The 16,592-nt window shown below is 41.6% G+C and overlaps 2 protein-coding genes across 2 annotated transcripts in view; one reads left to right on the forward strand and one right to left on the reverse strand.

Annotated features, from left to right (window-relative positions):
* The window catches only part of xrn1 (5'-3' exoribonuclease 1), a 29,285-nt gene extending 20,521 nt beyond the window's left edge, over positions 1-8,764 (forward strand). Inside the window, exons 32-41 of the mRNA XM_083991179.1 lie at positions 253-336; positions 638-688; positions 825-905; positions 1,472-1,609; positions 1,825-1,957; positions 2,057-2,217; positions 3,513-3,626; positions 4,156-4,261; positions 5,255-5,433; positions 5,882-8,764. Coding sequence (XP_083847305.1) covers positions 253-336; positions 638-688; positions 825-905; positions 1,472-1,609; positions 1,825-1,957; positions 2,057-2,217; positions 3,513-3,626; positions 4,156-4,261; positions 5,255-5,433; positions 5,882-6,247 — 1,413 coding nt within the window. The 3' untranslated portion in view covers positions 6,248-8,764. The remainder of the gene's footprint in view (positions 1-252; positions 337-637; positions 689-824; positions 906-1,471; positions 1,610-1,824; positions 1,958-2,056; positions 2,218-3,512; positions 3,627-4,155; positions 4,262-5,254; positions 5,434-5,881) is intronic.
* Positions 8,765-11,361: 2,597 nt separating this feature from the next.
* Positions 11,362-16,592, reverse strand: part of col15a1b (collagen, type XV, alpha 1b) — a 54,800-nt gene continuing 49,569 nt past the window's right edge. The window contains exons 37-44 of the mRNA XM_083991029.1: positions 16,420-16,558; positions 16,229-16,287; positions 15,969-16,100; positions 15,389-15,487; positions 15,182-15,256; positions 14,779-14,976; positions 14,077-14,192; positions 11,362-13,628 (exon numbers count right to left, since the gene is read on the reverse strand). Coding sequence (XP_083847155.1) covers positions 13,406-13,628; positions 14,077-14,192; positions 14,779-14,976; positions 15,182-15,256; positions 15,389-15,487; positions 15,969-16,100; positions 16,229-16,287; positions 16,420-16,558 — 1,041 coding nt within the window. The 3' untranslated portion in view covers positions 11,362-13,405. The remainder of the gene's footprint in view (positions 13,629-14,076; positions 14,193-14,778; positions 14,977-15,181; positions 15,257-15,388; positions 15,488-15,968; positions 16,101-16,228; positions 16,288-16,419; positions 16,559-16,592) is intronic.

Consider the following 16,592-nt stretch of genomic DNA (forward strand, 5'->3'; position numbering starts at 1 on the left):
TATACACTACTCTCAAATTGTGAATGAAGTTGAGCTCTTTAAAGCCAAGCTTAAGACCCACTTCACGTATGAGTCCTATAGGTGTTTTGCCTTTTCTTTCATTCTTGTTTGAATTGTGTGTTTTATTGCTGTGTATGTTTTTAAATGTTCTGTAACTGTACAGCACTTTGATGGAAAGTGCTCTATAAATAAAATAATTATTATTATGAAAGCCATTCACTTTTTTCTTGTAATCTCCACATCTCCATCCAGGTTAAAGAGGAGTACACTAATGTGTGGGAGTCTCTGCTAAACTCAGGCCCTCCTAACAAACCTCCGGCCCACTGGCAGAATATTGTGAGTGTGTTTTTTTTTATTCTCAAAGAAAACTTTATGCAGCACAGTTCACATAATTATGTGTTCAACAGACTAATTATTGACCTTTAAATGGATGTCAGGGTACAGTACATCAACACAGGGCAGATTTAGGAGAAAATATTGGGTGTCAGGCCAACAGACAGAGAGTGAAGGAGGATTAACCAGGAGAAGCAGCCAGGAGCTGTGACATTAACCAATCCAGAGTTAGTGAGAGGGAGCAGGGTAACTGTAATTGAAGTCAATATCTGAAAAATCATAAGCTTGTCTTTGCCAACAACAGGAAGGACACACTCAACTGGGGAAGAACCAGCACACACCCTCCAACAAAGCTGTGAGTACACACACACCATACTGTAGTTGTCCATACTTTCCGAGACCAGACAGTGTAGAGGTACAGCTTCCCCCTGATTATGCATGATATCAGATGTCTGTGCTAACAGTTATGTGTATGTGTCTGTGCTTTTCAGGTCCCAGTTGGTGGCATCAGACTGTTGAAGAAAAATGAAGACCTTGACTCTATTTTCCCACCACAGAACTCAGCCAATAAGGTACACACACACACACACACACACACACACACACACACACACACACACACACACACACACACACACACACACACACACACACACACACACACACACACACACTCATAATGTCTTATCCCAGGTCTGTTCTTCTGTTACCACCTTGTTGGTCTCTATGAGCTGTTTAAAGCTCTAAGGTCTCGTCCAGTCAGATGTTTTAAACCATTATGACTGAAATGTCTAGTAGGCCTAATTGATAAAAACATTTCTGATGATTAATATTTTGATTACAAAACACCACACAATCGCAACGCAACCTTAAACAACTACATACACAACAACTATATTCGATACTTCCACTTTGTCGAATATAAATCGAGTTCAAATAAAATGCAGCATATAAAAATATCTGAGCTTGTGCATCTTGATTAACAGCCGTGACCATGTGCAGTCACGTGATCGTGGGGGTCGCCAGAAATGTGTGATGTCAAAATGGGATCATAAGCCAAAAAAGGTTGGGAACCATTGCGTTATGAGCTAAAATCACAGCTCCGCCGTCATTCTGCTGTGTTGTCTCTCTCATTTAGGCTTCGACTGAATTCGAGGATCTGATTGCCAGTCTAAAGATCTCTAAGGGAAGCCAGCAGACCCCTCCTCCTCCTGCCCCCCCAACAGCACCCAGCAGCCAGTCAGATGGCCCGCTGTCTCCACAGTCCTTTGCCATGGTGAGTATCCGAGGCAGTGACTGGTCCAGCCATATTTCTATACGTCTGTCTACGTTTTTTTTGTTTCTTTTTGTGCATGTATGATGTAAGATGGTTCCAAAAATCTAAATCCTAAAAAAAGCACATGTGTACAATCATTTTCTTTCTGAAGGTTCTTTATATCCCTTGTCATTACAACACAGTCACATTAGTTTGTTCTCTGGTTGCTGCTGTAGAAGGGAACCCTGGTACTGAAGGAGATGCTGAAGATCGACGGGGGTGGATCGGGAAGTCCGTCCCTCCAGGACGCTGCTAACGCGGGACCCGGAGGTCAGCAGCAGAACAGGAGACGATCATCTAAAAAACTAGGTGAGTTAGTGACTGGCTAAGATCACCACAACTAGGTTCACAGTCCTCAGTGTGTGAGGAGCAGCCGACCCTCATGTTCATCTGTCTCTCTCTCTCCAGCGGCAAAGATAAACGTGCCACACAGCGACTCGGCTGCATTAACTCCTCCTCCACCAGCTTCCACCAACACCATGCTGAGCAGCAAGGTGTCGGAGCTGGCGTGTGTGTGTGTGGGGTTAGGCATGGCACCGCCCGACTTCAGCTATATACGCAACAGACAGGTAATACAGTGTCTTGTTTGTCTTTCTCACTGTACTGAAACTTGAGAAAGTATACACCTAAATGCTTCTGTAAACGATTATAATAATAATAATAATAATAATAATAATAATAATAATACATTTTTAAATATATTTCAACATTTTAAGTTTGGTTTACTGGGTTTAAATTAAGTCAAGAACACAAAGTTTACAGGGGTCTAACTCCTCTCTGAAGACACACCTGACATTTGACAAATGGAAGCCTGGGCTTCAGTTAGCTTTAACTGCTGAAGTGACCCGGCTTATGTTTGAGACTTCTACATGGGACAGGCTTTTATTTAATTTAGAACAAATCTTATGCTCAGCAACGATGTAAAATCCCACCAAATCCTTCTATTCTTACTGTTTAAAAGAATAAGAATAGAAGGAAAGAGCTGCATCCGGAGCGCACATTCATTTATAAATTTAGTCAGCACAGATTATACTTTTTGTAAATGTGTGCTCCGGCCATAGACTGTAACAGGCCCCGGAGTTCTCACTGGGCCAGATCGGCCCAAACAACATGACTGGACACGCCGGGTTCTGATCAAAAACATATATAAATAACTCATGTCGGCTTCCTTGTTTTTGGCCTATGGATTTAATTTAGTTTTTTTTTAGCAGATTGCAAATTTTTAATATAACTTGATTTATAATAGGGTAGGCAAAATCAGCTAAGCTTCAGCCTACAGCTTTTACTTTCTTTATTTACTTATTGTTTAACTTTGATTTGTGTACTTTCTGTTTTGTTACTTTTTGTTTGTTTGTTTGTTTGTTTGTTTGTTTGTTTGTTTGTTTGTTTGTTTGTTTGTTTTTAAAGACCTTGTCTAGCTGCTGTATTTATGTGTGATATAATTTCTATTGTACAATGAGGTGACATGTCAAGACTGAAATAATAATCATAATAATAAACTAACTAATTGTGAGTCCATCCACATTGATTCACACCCGTGGGTCGGACCAGGTCAGTTCTTAGTATTCAGGCTCTAGCACGAATTAAGCAGCTTAGAAAGTGCTCAAACCGGCGATCGTGGGCTTTGAAAGCTTTTGTAAAATAGAAATAGATCCGGCTTCTAATAACGACCGGCTTTTACTTGCTCAAACTGGAGACCAGAATCTATTTTATTGAAGACTTGGCTTTTATTTGAGAATGTATGGTATTTGACGCTTTTTGTCTTATTTTGCTGACTTTGTACAAATATCATCTACTTTTTCCCACAATTCCTTGGTCACTGTTTGCAGGACGTTTGCAATAAGATTGCTTTTCATCCTCACAGGGTCACGTGGTGTGTCAGGTGAAGCTGTCCAATGGGCTGATGGTTCACGGTCCTCAGTGCCAGTCGGAAAATGATGCCAAGGAGAAAGCTGCTTTCTTTGCCCTCCAAAGACTGGTATAACACACATACAAACACACACACACACATACGTACACCCAAATGTTAACAGAGAGACAAAATTTAAGAGGAAAAACTCTAACTTTTTTCAGCTCACATGCTGCTCATACCTTGCAGCATCACATAACTTTCAACAAGTGGTGCTTTTTTTTATGCTGGCTCATAAATGAATATGGGTCTATTAATCAATCCCACTGGTCTCCAGCAAAATAATGAGGAGGCTGCATTTTTCTCAAGTCAGCATGGACAAAAATATTCTTTTTCTTTTTCATTCCTTCATTCCCTGTCTGGAGGCCAGTTGCCATTCAAAGGTCCAAGACAGAAATATGATTCTGTTTCCTTTTCGGTCTAGAAATGACAGGGCTCAAAGGACATGGCAGTTTTCACGACATACCGCTTTAAATCACCAAGTGTAACTGGTTTCTAGATGATTAAAACGATAAATCATAGAAACTGATGGCTGTAAATGTGACAACAGACTTAACAACCAAAGCGTCTCGGCCTGTGTCTTCCTGTGTGTCTGCAGAACTCGGTGGGATCAGGCTTCCCACTCCCTCCTCCTCTGTATCCAGGAGTGGGTCAGATACGACCTCCACCCATAGGAGCCATGGCCCCGGTCTTCAACCAGCAAGGTCAGTCTCTAAGAACTCCCTCTGTGTGCCTGTACCTGCAGGATTAAGCCTAAACTTGTAACTTTATATCATTGTTGTTTTTTTTTCGTAGTTTTAGACATTGTTATTACCCCTTTTCCACCAAACTGGTTCCAGTGCTGGTTCAGAGCCGGTGCCTGATTTAGCACTTGTTCCTGGTTGTTTAAAACTGGTTCCAAACTGGTTCCAAGCAATATCCAGAGCTAAAAAGAACCGATGATGCACCGATGACATGAGGGGCTGGAGGCGAGGTTACCTGACCAAATAGGAACAGCGAAAATAATTTAAACCGCCATTTTTTTTAAACGACAACGAGCAAATCAGTGGTATCAACTTAAAGAGAGTTATCTCTGATTCCGTTTGTCTAACGATATCATAGATACAAGTATAGTCAAAGCTACGTAGCCGAGCTAAATGCTGCGGATAACAAAGGGAAAAGGGATATCTGACTTTTGTGTTGAATTGTTTGATTCTTTTCAATAGTTTTTAGTCAAATTAGTTAGACAATTAATAAACTGACAAACGACATGACGGATGGCTTCAGAAAGCAGCGACAGGCAGAGCAGCAAATGTGAAGAAAAATAAATTAAATAAACTAAATCTTTTTTTTATTTTTTATTTGATTTTACAAAAATCAAAATCATTGAAACAAATCCATAAATGTAAACAAATAAATACGATCAACAAGCAAAATTAAACCTGAAAGGAGGGACAAAAAAAAGAATTTAAAAGAAGCAATACTGTACTTTGAAAGATTTCTGATGTGAGTGGAAACTCACCCTGATAGAAAATGCAGCCTGGCTAAAAGTACTTTTTCTAAACAGGACAACACAGTCTCCGTGTGGACGTTGGTGCTATTTCTATAAACTGGTTCGATACAGGAGGCACAAGTCCATGTATGATTTAGTACATGAGACAGGAGTGTGAATATTTAATCAGGTTTATATGATGTTCTCTCATGTTATTTCCTCCCAGGTGGTTTGCTGTTGCCCCACCAGGGTTACGGCCCACCCCCTCTGTGGGGAATGGCTTTGCCCCCCCATCACCAGAATCAACCCTTTTTTGGAGCAACAGGAACCTTCCCCGGCGCTGCCCGCCCCCAGCCTGCAACCACACTGCCCATCGGCTCACACAACCAGTTCATCCCGCTACAGGTAAAACGCACACGTGGCAGCACATTCACAAAGCAAGGAACTGAAAAATTATCTCAGTTGAAAATGTTTAAAAAAGAAAATATGCCTACAAAAAAAAAGAAAGGAAAAAAAGAAAAGATAGATAGATGGGCCATGTCCACTGTTATTTTATGTCTCATCATCTTTAACTTTGAAATAGTGTATAATATTGGTGTTGATACTAAGACAATGCAATTATAACTATAGAAAGGGGCAGGTACTATAAGTATTTCTTCATCCTGCTCCTTTTCATTTATGGTGACTGTGTACATCATGTAAAAATGTGCAGTCATGTGAAGTATGTAAACCATGAATGGAATACATTGAAATGAAATGAAATTGTAGAAATGCACTGCTGCTTCTTTACTAATAAAGTGATGTTGTCGTTATGGTAACCCTGCTCTCCGCTCATCCCCTGACCCCCCGGCAGGTAACCAAGAAGCGGGTGTCGGCCAACAAGAAGAACCAGGAAACCCGAGAGTTTTACAGTGCCGCCCACACCGTGGCCAGGAACCAATCGCAGAAGGCCCATAACCAGCACGCCGACCAATCACAGGTCCCGAGCGAAGCGCTGAGCAGCAGAAGCGACCAGCCGCACCAAAGCGTCAACAACAGCAGCGGCGGCGGTGGCCAAGTGGACGCCGTCTCCACGTCGATGGCGGCGGTGGCAGCCGCCCCGCACACGCCCCCTCGACAAAACAGCGCGCCGTCGACAGGCCACACCCCCGGCTCCGCCTCCAAGAGGAAGCACAGGAAGCTGGCCGTCAACTTCGAGGCAGCAAAAGTGTCGGAGTGATGAAACCGAGGTGTGTGTGTGTGTGTGTGTGTGTGTGTGTGTGTGTGTGAGGACAGAGGTGTGTGTGTGTGTGCGTAGTGTTTTAAGTTGCTGCTTGGAAGCCTGACTCAGCATCTCTGACTCAGCATCTCTGACCAAACAGAGAAGAAGGAAGCAGCTTCGGTTCAAACAGGAGCGCGGGAGAGAAACTCCTCCAATCACAGCCCTGAATTCTCACCCATGTAACCCTAACCCCCCAATACCTCCCCTCCCTCTGTTACTCACTCACTCATTGCAATGTGTAGAAGTCCAAACCTATCTATTGTGATTGTAATCTCCCTCTGTCATGTTGCCTTCTTCAGTTGATTTGTGGCTGGTGTGAAGTGGTAAGGTGCATTCTGGGATGCCGCTATACCTCCTTTTTTTTTTTTTTTTTCATTTTTGAAGTGTAAGAGGTTCATTTTAAATCAGACCACCGTTGCTCCATTCAGCACAGTTGAAGTAAAACTTACTCCAGTCTCGTGTTTTCCTAATGAGAAAACAGAGGTGTGCTCGCCTTCCATCTTCCCTCCATTGTAGCCGACGTGGTTTATTTATTGTGTTTGCTGCTTCGTTTCACCCATTTCTATGGTGTTGTTGTGTGTTGCATAACTCTTCAAGTCATTACAAGTCATACCTGATACCTTAAACTCCTGATGTCCACTGAGCTGGATCTCGTGTCGTGTCTGCTAGAGGAAGAGGAGATCTAGTGAAGTGAAGCCCCGCCTTAAAAAGTTGCATCATCCTCATTCGTATTCACTGTAATGAAGCCTCCATGTCGAAACCTCATCCCCGCTAATGTCTCTGTAGTTTCTGCTGATGGACACAAACAGGAATGAATGTGTTCGGTGCTATTGGATGTTTAGATTTTGTGCAGCCAACCCCCCACCCCCACCCCCGCCTCTTCATAGCGTTGCCCTGTACAGTACAGGAGACGTCGTGGCAACAGAGGCCGAGAACACACATCTGAATGCTGATTTGTTGAGCTCCTCCATCATGCTCCTGGTCACACGGTGCCCTCGATACTTTTGGAAACCCTCTTGAATCATATTTAGATCTTGGTTCTCAGGGACACGTAGCCGTGGTTACAGCCTCAGATTTGACTACGTTATTTACATGGATGTATTTAAGAAAAGCGTGTGGGCCTTGTTTTGTTTTTTTTGTTTGTTTGTTTTTTTAGGGAGAGTGCAGAAATGCTGGCTGTGTGCCACGGCTACTTTTTAACATACTACTCACAGTGTACGAATCATTGCAATCATTTGTATCAAAACACATTTGTCAGGTTTGGATTAGACCAGTTTTGCTCATCTATTTTAATGCTCCCCATTTCATTGTGATCATTATTTCTAAGCATGTTTCACAGCTTTTTATGCATTTTTTTTTTTTACTGTCAGTGAAGGACCCCTCCAATATAATTGGGATACACGCACATACACACACGCACGTAATTATGTTGCCACTGCAGAGCTATTTTCCACCAGCAGATTACCCAGAGTCTGATTTGAGCTCCGATAAGAAGAGTTTTGTATTTCCATTTTCTTTTGATGAACTGTACCCTGGAGTCCTTTAATTATTATCGCTGCAGGCTGGGAACTAACGTGTTGGATTGACTGAGTTCTGCTGGAACCACAGGGTCCGTTAAACACTGCCAGACTCAAAAGCAGTTCGATTTTGGTTTTTAATGGAATAGTGTCACGAGATGACTATGGCTGATTTTACACAGGTGCAAAAAAACAAAAAAATACCTTTTTACTTTATTTACCTGCTTCCACTGAAATGAAACCCAGTTTTAAATGGAGATGTGGAAACAAGTAGAAGGATTTTATTGATTGTGTGGAGATTCCGTGTTGAACCTTTTCATTTCAAACTGAAACACTTGTTATTGTTGGGCTCTGTCGGACTGTAGAACCACACACTGCTGATTGATGGGACAGAGGAAAATTGAATGTTGATGCTGTATAAGTTGAAGGGTTGAAAATAGGTTATTTTTGTATCTGTGTAAACGCAGCCAAAGAGCATTGTAACATAAAGAATATTTAAACCATCCGTATATATATTTACATTATGTGTCTACTAAATTGAAATAACCAGTGTCTGAGATGCTTTGAGCATTAAATTTTGGGCTTTATTGTACCCCACTATACACATTTGGATTTGTTTACACGTGCATATAAAATCTCTCCATTACCGATCTTCTTTTGTGTTTTTTTTATGTTGAAGCTATGGATTTTACGGATAACCCTTTTTATAGACACCTTAGGGTCTTTTCTAAGCGATCTGAATAATTATCGTTTGAATATGTTTGTGGTGACGCTACAGTGATGGAACAGCTGTAGCGATGAGTAAATCATATTTACTTTGTCCTTGTTTTGAGGGACGCGCGCCTATAGTATGTTCTGTGTTTCCTTTTTTAAGGCTGATCTCTGTCTTAACACCAACCATGGGACTCAAGTCTAAAAGGCTCTGGTGCAATAAGGGGAGGTTTTAAAACATTTTGGATATTGAAGCACACCTGTTGTATATCTGTTGTAATTTTTTTTTTTGTTGCTTTTTCTGAAAGAGAATTCTCAATATTAAAAGATTATGACTTGCTGTTTCGATTCAGGAATGTGCTGTACATATCCATTTAATAAAGTGAATTTTTTGTTAAGACCTTGCTGCTGGGTTTTGGTGTCAGAAACTGTCACTGCTTCTTCTTACAGACAGATTGCTGCATGTGCACACAGTGGAATCAAAGGTTAAAATAGAAAACTCCTAAAAGGCCCAGCCAAAAACTAAAAACAGACCTTTTTCAATTTATTTTCCTTTTTGGACCTTTTTTCTGTTTGGTTTTGAAACGAATACGAGATTTATTATTTTTAATTTAGAAATGAAAAAAATATTTAAAATTCTAATAATGGTAACTCTTTTTGTTCTGTTGCGGTGTTTCATGGTGTTGCAGCCTCCTCCATCAAATACTTTAAACTATTCTTGCAGAATTGAAGATATCAAAGCCTCCTTGACATCTTTACCTCCTGTTTATCCTCTTCAGGTGCCTCCAACTCATTTTACCAGTTCTCTCCCTGAATAATCTGCTTGATGCAGTGTCACAGTGTGACACTCCTGTGGTCCTGACGTTCTTCCACACAGATTCTTCACAGATTTATCTTCTCTATTGGAGCTGAGTCTCTGATCTCTGGATTGTTCTCAGCCTCTTCAGTGGGGATCATCACAGCTATCCTTTGTATTGAAATTCATTGAAAAGGTTGTTTCTAGAAATACAGGGTTCCCGCGGGTCCTTAAAAAGTCTTAAAAAGTCTTAAATTAAAATCTGGGTAATTAAGGTCTTAAATTGTCTTAAATTTACTGTAAATTTGCTATTGGTATTAAATTTCCAGATGGCGCATTTAATGCCGATGAAAAAGCACAGTAGTTGCCCGTAAAACGTCTATTTGTTTGATCCCGAGTCCGTGTTTTTTTTTCTCTCCGACTTTTTATGCATTTATTTTGAAAAGACAGCTGGCGAGAGACAGGGAGGAGGGAGAGGGTAAGGAGGATTGACAAGTCAGGTTTGGAAATTCTCACCCGTCACTGGATCAAAAAAAAAAAAAAATCGGTATCGTAACGACACGTAGGCCCGATATGAAATGAGTGTGAGAGACAATCGTCCGTGTGTCACCGTGTCAGCTGTTTAGTGAGTGTGTGTGTGGCTGGCTGCGTTGTGTTTCACTGCTGACTTCCAAGCAGCTAGCCTATAGCTATAGCTTGTTGATGTTTAGCGCTACCTGGAGCAACAACAACAGTCGCTGCAGCTTCTACTGAGAGCGAGTCAGACGTTACGCACGTGAGACACACCGACCGACCGCGCACATGTCGCGGACATCGTCAAACTTCTCACACTGTTAAAAAAAACGACTGTTGTGTTGTGTGACGGCAGATACAGAACCAGGTATTTATTTAAAGTTAGAGAGGGAGAAGGAGCGAGGTGAGCCGGGGGAGGGAGGGAGGGTTGTGTGTGTGTGTGTGTGTGTGTGTGTGTGTGTTGTTGACTTATGCAGAGTGGAATAAAGAGCTACTGTGGTATTATCATACAGTGAGCAGGGCCGTTGCTAGGAATTCTGGGCCCCCTGAAAGAATACTAAAGTGGGCCCCTGACTTTTCCACTTTTTTTAGACTACATATTATCATTTTTTATTTAGCCTACTTTGTTTTGATGCTAATGCAGCATTACTATGAGTAACTATGAGCCCTTAGTCAGGGTCTTATGCAGAAAAATTCAGTCATAAAGATTAGACTACTGGGGTTTTTTTGTGGGCCCTATACATGGGCGCTGGCGCCCTAGAATTATCATCACCTTTCTCCCCTATACAACGGCCCTTACAGTGAGAGTTTGATATCATGATATGTCTTACAATACTGCAGTGAATATCATAGGCTTGTTATTGAGGTATTGTAATACAAGGGATGTAACGATATGAAAACCTCACAATTGCGATTTTCATATCGTTACATCCCTAGTAAAAGAGCAGAAAAATAGTGGGGTGATACCGTTACTCTACAATAAAAATTAAACGTGAGTGAAGAAATAGAGCATTTTCTAAATATTTTATGTGGTGGTACCGTTCCGTTCAAAATCAAAGAAATTACAGTACAAATACCACAATTGTAGGCTACACTTGCAAAATGGTGGCGGAAACATGGTTGGTAGAACAGGTAGAATTTAGAACCCCCCCCCATCGTTCATGTTGCAGTCACTTTACCTTGGACCATGTGGGAAAGTGGGGGTTTTTTTTCCATTTGCGTTTATTGTTTAGTTGGTCTTAAATTTCATTTCAAGTGGCATTAAAAAAGTCTTAAAAAGTCTTAAATTTAACTTTACTTAAGCTGCAGGAACCCTGAAATAGTAGGAGTTAATATATTTGAATTTTTTCACATAGCCATGAAACTGCTGCTTCAAATGATATTATTTTTACCTGCCTAGCCTGGATCAGTGTAATCTCCCTGCTCCGGGAAAGAAGAAAATACAAATTCAGTTATAGCTGAACATACATTAAAACAAATGGAGAAGCGTCACATAAAAAACACAAAATACAACATTTATTCAGTGAGCACCAGTCAGTACAAATGTTCTCTTTTCTCAGAAGCTCAAGTTTTGTTTGAACAGAAACATCATAATGGTAAAACGAACACTTCTTTGAAAATGAAAACACCGAGGCCTACGTCTTCTTTACAGGCAGAACTATGTCTCTGGTCAACGCATGGTGAGAGAAAAACCTTAGTCATTTAGTGTGCGTCATACAAAACCTACCTCTACAGAGTAAAAAATAACAAAAAACATTTGGACGATAACCACACGCACTCTTACATATTTATATATACACGTTCCAACTTCATCGAAAATCTTAAAAGTGAACTCACTAGATTTTTGCACTATGTCCAGCTACAGTATAAATTAATGAAAATCACACACTTTGATTTCAACTCTAATTCTACTGCTAAAGCACAGATGTTAATGTTGAGACTAATTCAGCAGAAAAACAGGAACAAAATGCTTTTTATACATCCTGATACTGACTTATATTTATTAGAAGTTCAATCAGTGATGAATGAGCCAGTGTAAAGAGAAGAGAGAGAGGAGGTGGTGGTGGGTCAACAGGTTTTCAGCAGGTACTGTAGCGTCACACTTCTTAAGAAATGTTTCTTGGTTCTTTTATCTTGCGTGATTGATCTCTACAGTGTGGATTTACTATGTGACGGTTCAACAATAAGAAACAGACAGATGGAGCCTTGTGGTGAAAGTATTTGGGAGAAAATTCAGACAGTAATTTAAGGCTGGTCAGAAAAAAAGATGGCTGAAACAAGAGTAAGTGATGGTGTGATGAATTTGTTGGTGGTAAGTCGTTATCATACAGTGTCTTTCCTTTTAGAATAAAACAGTCTGGTAACACGTCTGGTAATGTTGTATTATGTTCTATTAACTGTGAGTAAATAGCAAACACTATTAATCCGCTGCTTAAAATAGTCCCCAACAGAAACTCAAATGTCTCCATTTTGTGTAAGGCTTAATAGAAGCAGACTTTTTAGGAAATGACTTTTCTTATTTCATATAAAGATGACCTGTTAAAGCTGTGTTTGTGCTGTGAATGTGTTTGACAGAAGGTACTGTGGGGAATTTGTAAAATACTGAGAGAGGGTGTAACACTTTGCTGACAATAACAAAAATATAGAATCTTTCTAGTCTCGTCATTTACAAATAAATCATCATCCTACACGACTCACAGGAGATTATTTCATTTCTTGAATGACCTGGATACTGTAAGTCACATGGCACCTTGATACAAAAGTCTCAGTCTAAGCTAAAACACTGTCATGAAACCAGATACGAGGTCAAAAAACTGATAATAGTGTTGATAAAAACTACAATATGTTCCTGCAAGGGAAAGTAAACACTGACTTACAAGGCCATATCAGTTTTAGTCAATTTAGAGCTAATATATCTTTTTACACTATGATGTTGTATTTAAAAAAACAAACATATTTTTGACACCTCCAGGCTGAAATAGATTCTCATCTATGTCCTTACAGTGATTGGTGCATCAAGTCTGCATAAACCTTTATACAGCTTCTAACAGTCTGATGCTGATTGATTTTCACACTGTTGGGAAATAAATGAAAGACATAATGGCAGCCCAGAAGTGCCAAAAAACACATTGCATAATCTACTCTGATTATATCATCTTGTGATTCTAAATGATAATTCTTTCCAACATCAAAATGTTCTGTGTGGAGATGATGATACTGTGCTGCTATATGTTTCCAGTGAATGTAAATGGTTTAATTCCACCTGGGGTCGTGTGTGAAGTACAGATGAAACCAAACAAAGTGAGGGGAGCTTTAATGTTGTGTTCATGTTTCTGCTGCTGCACATCTGACTCTCTTATGTGTGTGTTTGTGAACAGAAGTGCCGGCAGTCTGGACTGGAATATTTCATTTCTACGCAAACAGTGACGTGTCTTCATAATGTGTGTATGTGCCTGCATGTTTCTCATTCATATGCACCGTTTCACTCTTTTTTTCTTTTTTTTTTTTTTTACCTTCAGCATGCCTGCATGTGTGTTAACTCATGTGTGTGTGTTTAAGTGTGTGTCCCCCGCTGTCTCTTCAGGTCTTCCTCGGATGTGTGTTTCCCACATATGTGTTCTCTATACACAGCACGATGTAGTGGTTGGAGCAGGAGCGGGTGTGTTGTCCCAGCAGGCGTCCTGTCTGCAGCAGCGCGGCCTGGCCCGTCACCGCCATGTCGCCCGTCCTCCACGCCTCGCAGTAGTTGGAGGTCAGGCGGATGCCCACGTTGTTGGAGCCGTGCCACACCAACTTCTCAGGCCTGAGGGGAGAGGAGGACAGTTAGTGTGGTGGAGGGGACGTGGGCAGCCACTCTGCAACAGGAGGAGAGTTACTCCAAACTTCTTCAGCTGCTTCCCCACTTTGCTTCACAGGACATGTGAAGTGTGTACATGAGCTTTCTTCAAGTGGCTCAGTTTCTCCCACATTCCAAAGACAGACAGGTCAGATGAAACTAACAGAACTAAACTGATTAAAACTAATGGGACTTAATGATTTAACTTCTGCAAAGTGCTTTTTCATCTGTCATCTTTCTCTCTTCACTTCATAAACACTTTTTGCAGGCTGAGAAATACCCCAACTCCTACTGATAAGACGAATGTCAATTTCAGCTGAGCTGCAGCTCATGTGAACATGAGATTAGGATTGATTGGCTTCCATTTCCCTTCATTCGAATGCGTTCCTGCTCACACACATATACCTATACTCACCATGCTGAATCAGTCATAATGTCGCGTCCGTCAAAGGAGTAAATGGGTACGGATGGGTTGAATGTGCCTCCGTTCCCAGAGAATATGGACATCCAACTACTGAACATCACCTCACCCTGAGAGGAGAGGAGAGGAGAGGAGAGGAGAGGAGAGGAGAGGAGAGGAGAGGAGAGGAGAGGAGAGGAGAGGAGAGGAGAGGAGAGGAGAGGAGAGGAGAGGAGAGGAGAGGAGAGAGGGGGAAGAGGAGAAAGAGAAGAGAAGGAGAGGAGAGGAGAGAGGGGGAAGAGGAGAAAGAGAAGAGAAGGAGAGGAGAGGAGAGAGGGGGAAGAGGAGAAAGAGAAGAGAGGAGAGGAGAGAGGGGGAAGAGGAGAAAGAGGAGAGGAGGAGAGGAATGGCAAGGGGGGAGGAGAGGAGAGGAAAGGAGGAGAGGAAGAGGAGAAAGAGAAGAGAAGGAGAGGAAGAGGAGGAGAGGAGAGGAAAGGAAAGGGGGGTGGAAGAGAGGAAAGGAGGAGAGGAATAGGAGAAAGAGGAGGGAGAGGAGAGGAAAACTGAACTGAATGACCCCATAAGACAACGTCCTATTTCATGACAATACACAGTGGAAGTAACGTCTTACAGAAAACCCTATAAAAGTGCAGAAACGCTAGTAAGATCACTCTCTCTAACCTTTAAATAAAACTATATGAGTAAATGTATCCTTACCCTGAGATTAACCACTGGCATGTCAGTACGGTCAGCCTTCCTGACAATGGTTGCCAGGTCCTGGAGGTGAGAGGACAGGAAGGCCCTGTATGTGGCTGTTAGTCCCATGGCGCGCGCCTGCTGGTAGCACTGGAAGTCTGCCCCTCGGATACCGCGCATATCCCCTTTCAGAGGGGTGTTCAGAGCTACCAGATGGAGCTGGGAGCCGAGAAAAACACGGAGGTGATGAGAAAACACCCGGTCCAAATCTGACACTTTATTCTTCACAGATCTGGCATCAGCCAGACGTGCAGGCAGAGTTAGGCTGGTGCTGGGCCAAGTAATTTTAGCTACCTTGGTCTGGTGCAGTGTTTATAGTGTATGAGTCCATCTATTATGTGAGTAAAGGGTCTATTGCACTCACCCCCGGAACAGCGTTGAAGGTCTGGGGTAGCACATTATAACTGGGTTGATATCCTCTGCTGCCCTCCTGTAGCTCCTGGTAAAAAACAAGAATTTTAAACATATATATGCTAAATTCGAAAATAGATGCATTACTATAGAGAGTTTTTAATCACAATAGCTGTAGCTGTCATGTCTGCATTTGTAGTGTGTGTTTGTGTGTGTGGACCTGGCTGTGGATCTTGTGTGGTCTGCTCCATTCTCCAGATCTGCTGAGGGACTGAGACGCTGCTGAGGAGGAAGGTCCCTGCTGGATAATGTCTCCAAGCTGTAAGACAGACACACACACACAGTCTGGGTAAATGTTACAGTACAACTACAGGTTGATTTTCTAGTGTTGTTTATGTTTATGTTTAACATTATTGTTATAAAGCATTATGATCATTTATGAATGTTTATAACTATAGTTATACAGTGTTATAACTGTATTGTATTGTACATTATAACTCATTATAAGTATGGTTATAATGCTTTATAGAGATAGGCGTCAAAGTGTTATCAACATTTTTAACTGTGTTTATAAACTACATACTAACGAGTATTCATGTGTTATAAATGATGAATTAAGTATTTAATGCTTAACTAATGCTTAATAATCTGTACTTATTATAAAGTGTTACCAATGTATCTTCAGGAAATTTCACTGACTGGCTGAGATTCTGTGAGTCACAGTGTGAATTCACAACAATATGATTGGATATATAGAGAAAAATGGGAAAGTCCAAATTGTTTGCAAACACAATACACACTGGGATCTTGCGCCATCCATTGCGTGCTCTGATGTACAGCTCCCCTCCTCTCTCAGACACATAAACCAGGGTTCCCTCTGTAGCCCGTTGACTCTCTCTGCTCATAGCATGGACTGTTTTATAGGTGATCACCTGAAGACACACAAAATCAAAGCATCAGTGTGGTTTCTCCATGACTCATGAAATGATACTACTCCTGATGAAATACGGAGTAGTTTAGTCCGGTTGCTGTCAGCAGGTTCTAGAGTCAGGTTTCTTACTGGGTTGGTGTATCCAGGAGATCCTGGTGGACCAGGAGGACCAGGAGGACCGGGGGAAGCTGATGATGATGCAAAGGAATATCAAAACAGTCAGTGCCTGTACATATAGTATGGGCTGAATTTGATCTATAACTTCTCTTACTAGAAAAGTCAGGAATTTGTCCATCTTTCTCTCTCACGCTCATATATACCTGATCCACGTCCAGGTCCTGGTGGGCCAGGAGGGCCAGCGGGGCCACGGGGTCCAGGTCGCCCAAACCCAGTAGTCCCAGGCACGCCAGGAGGACCGACCGGACCTGGAGGACCCACGATGGCCTCACCTTTTGGACCCTACAGGTATAGAAATGGAATATTTACTTCAGAA

This window comes from Trachurus trachurus (genome assembly GCF_905171665.1).
Source record: "Trachurus trachurus genome assembly, chromosome: 17".
Lineage (NCBI taxonomy): Eukaryota > Metazoa > Chordata > Actinopteri > Carangiformes > Carangidae > Trachurus > Trachurus trachurus.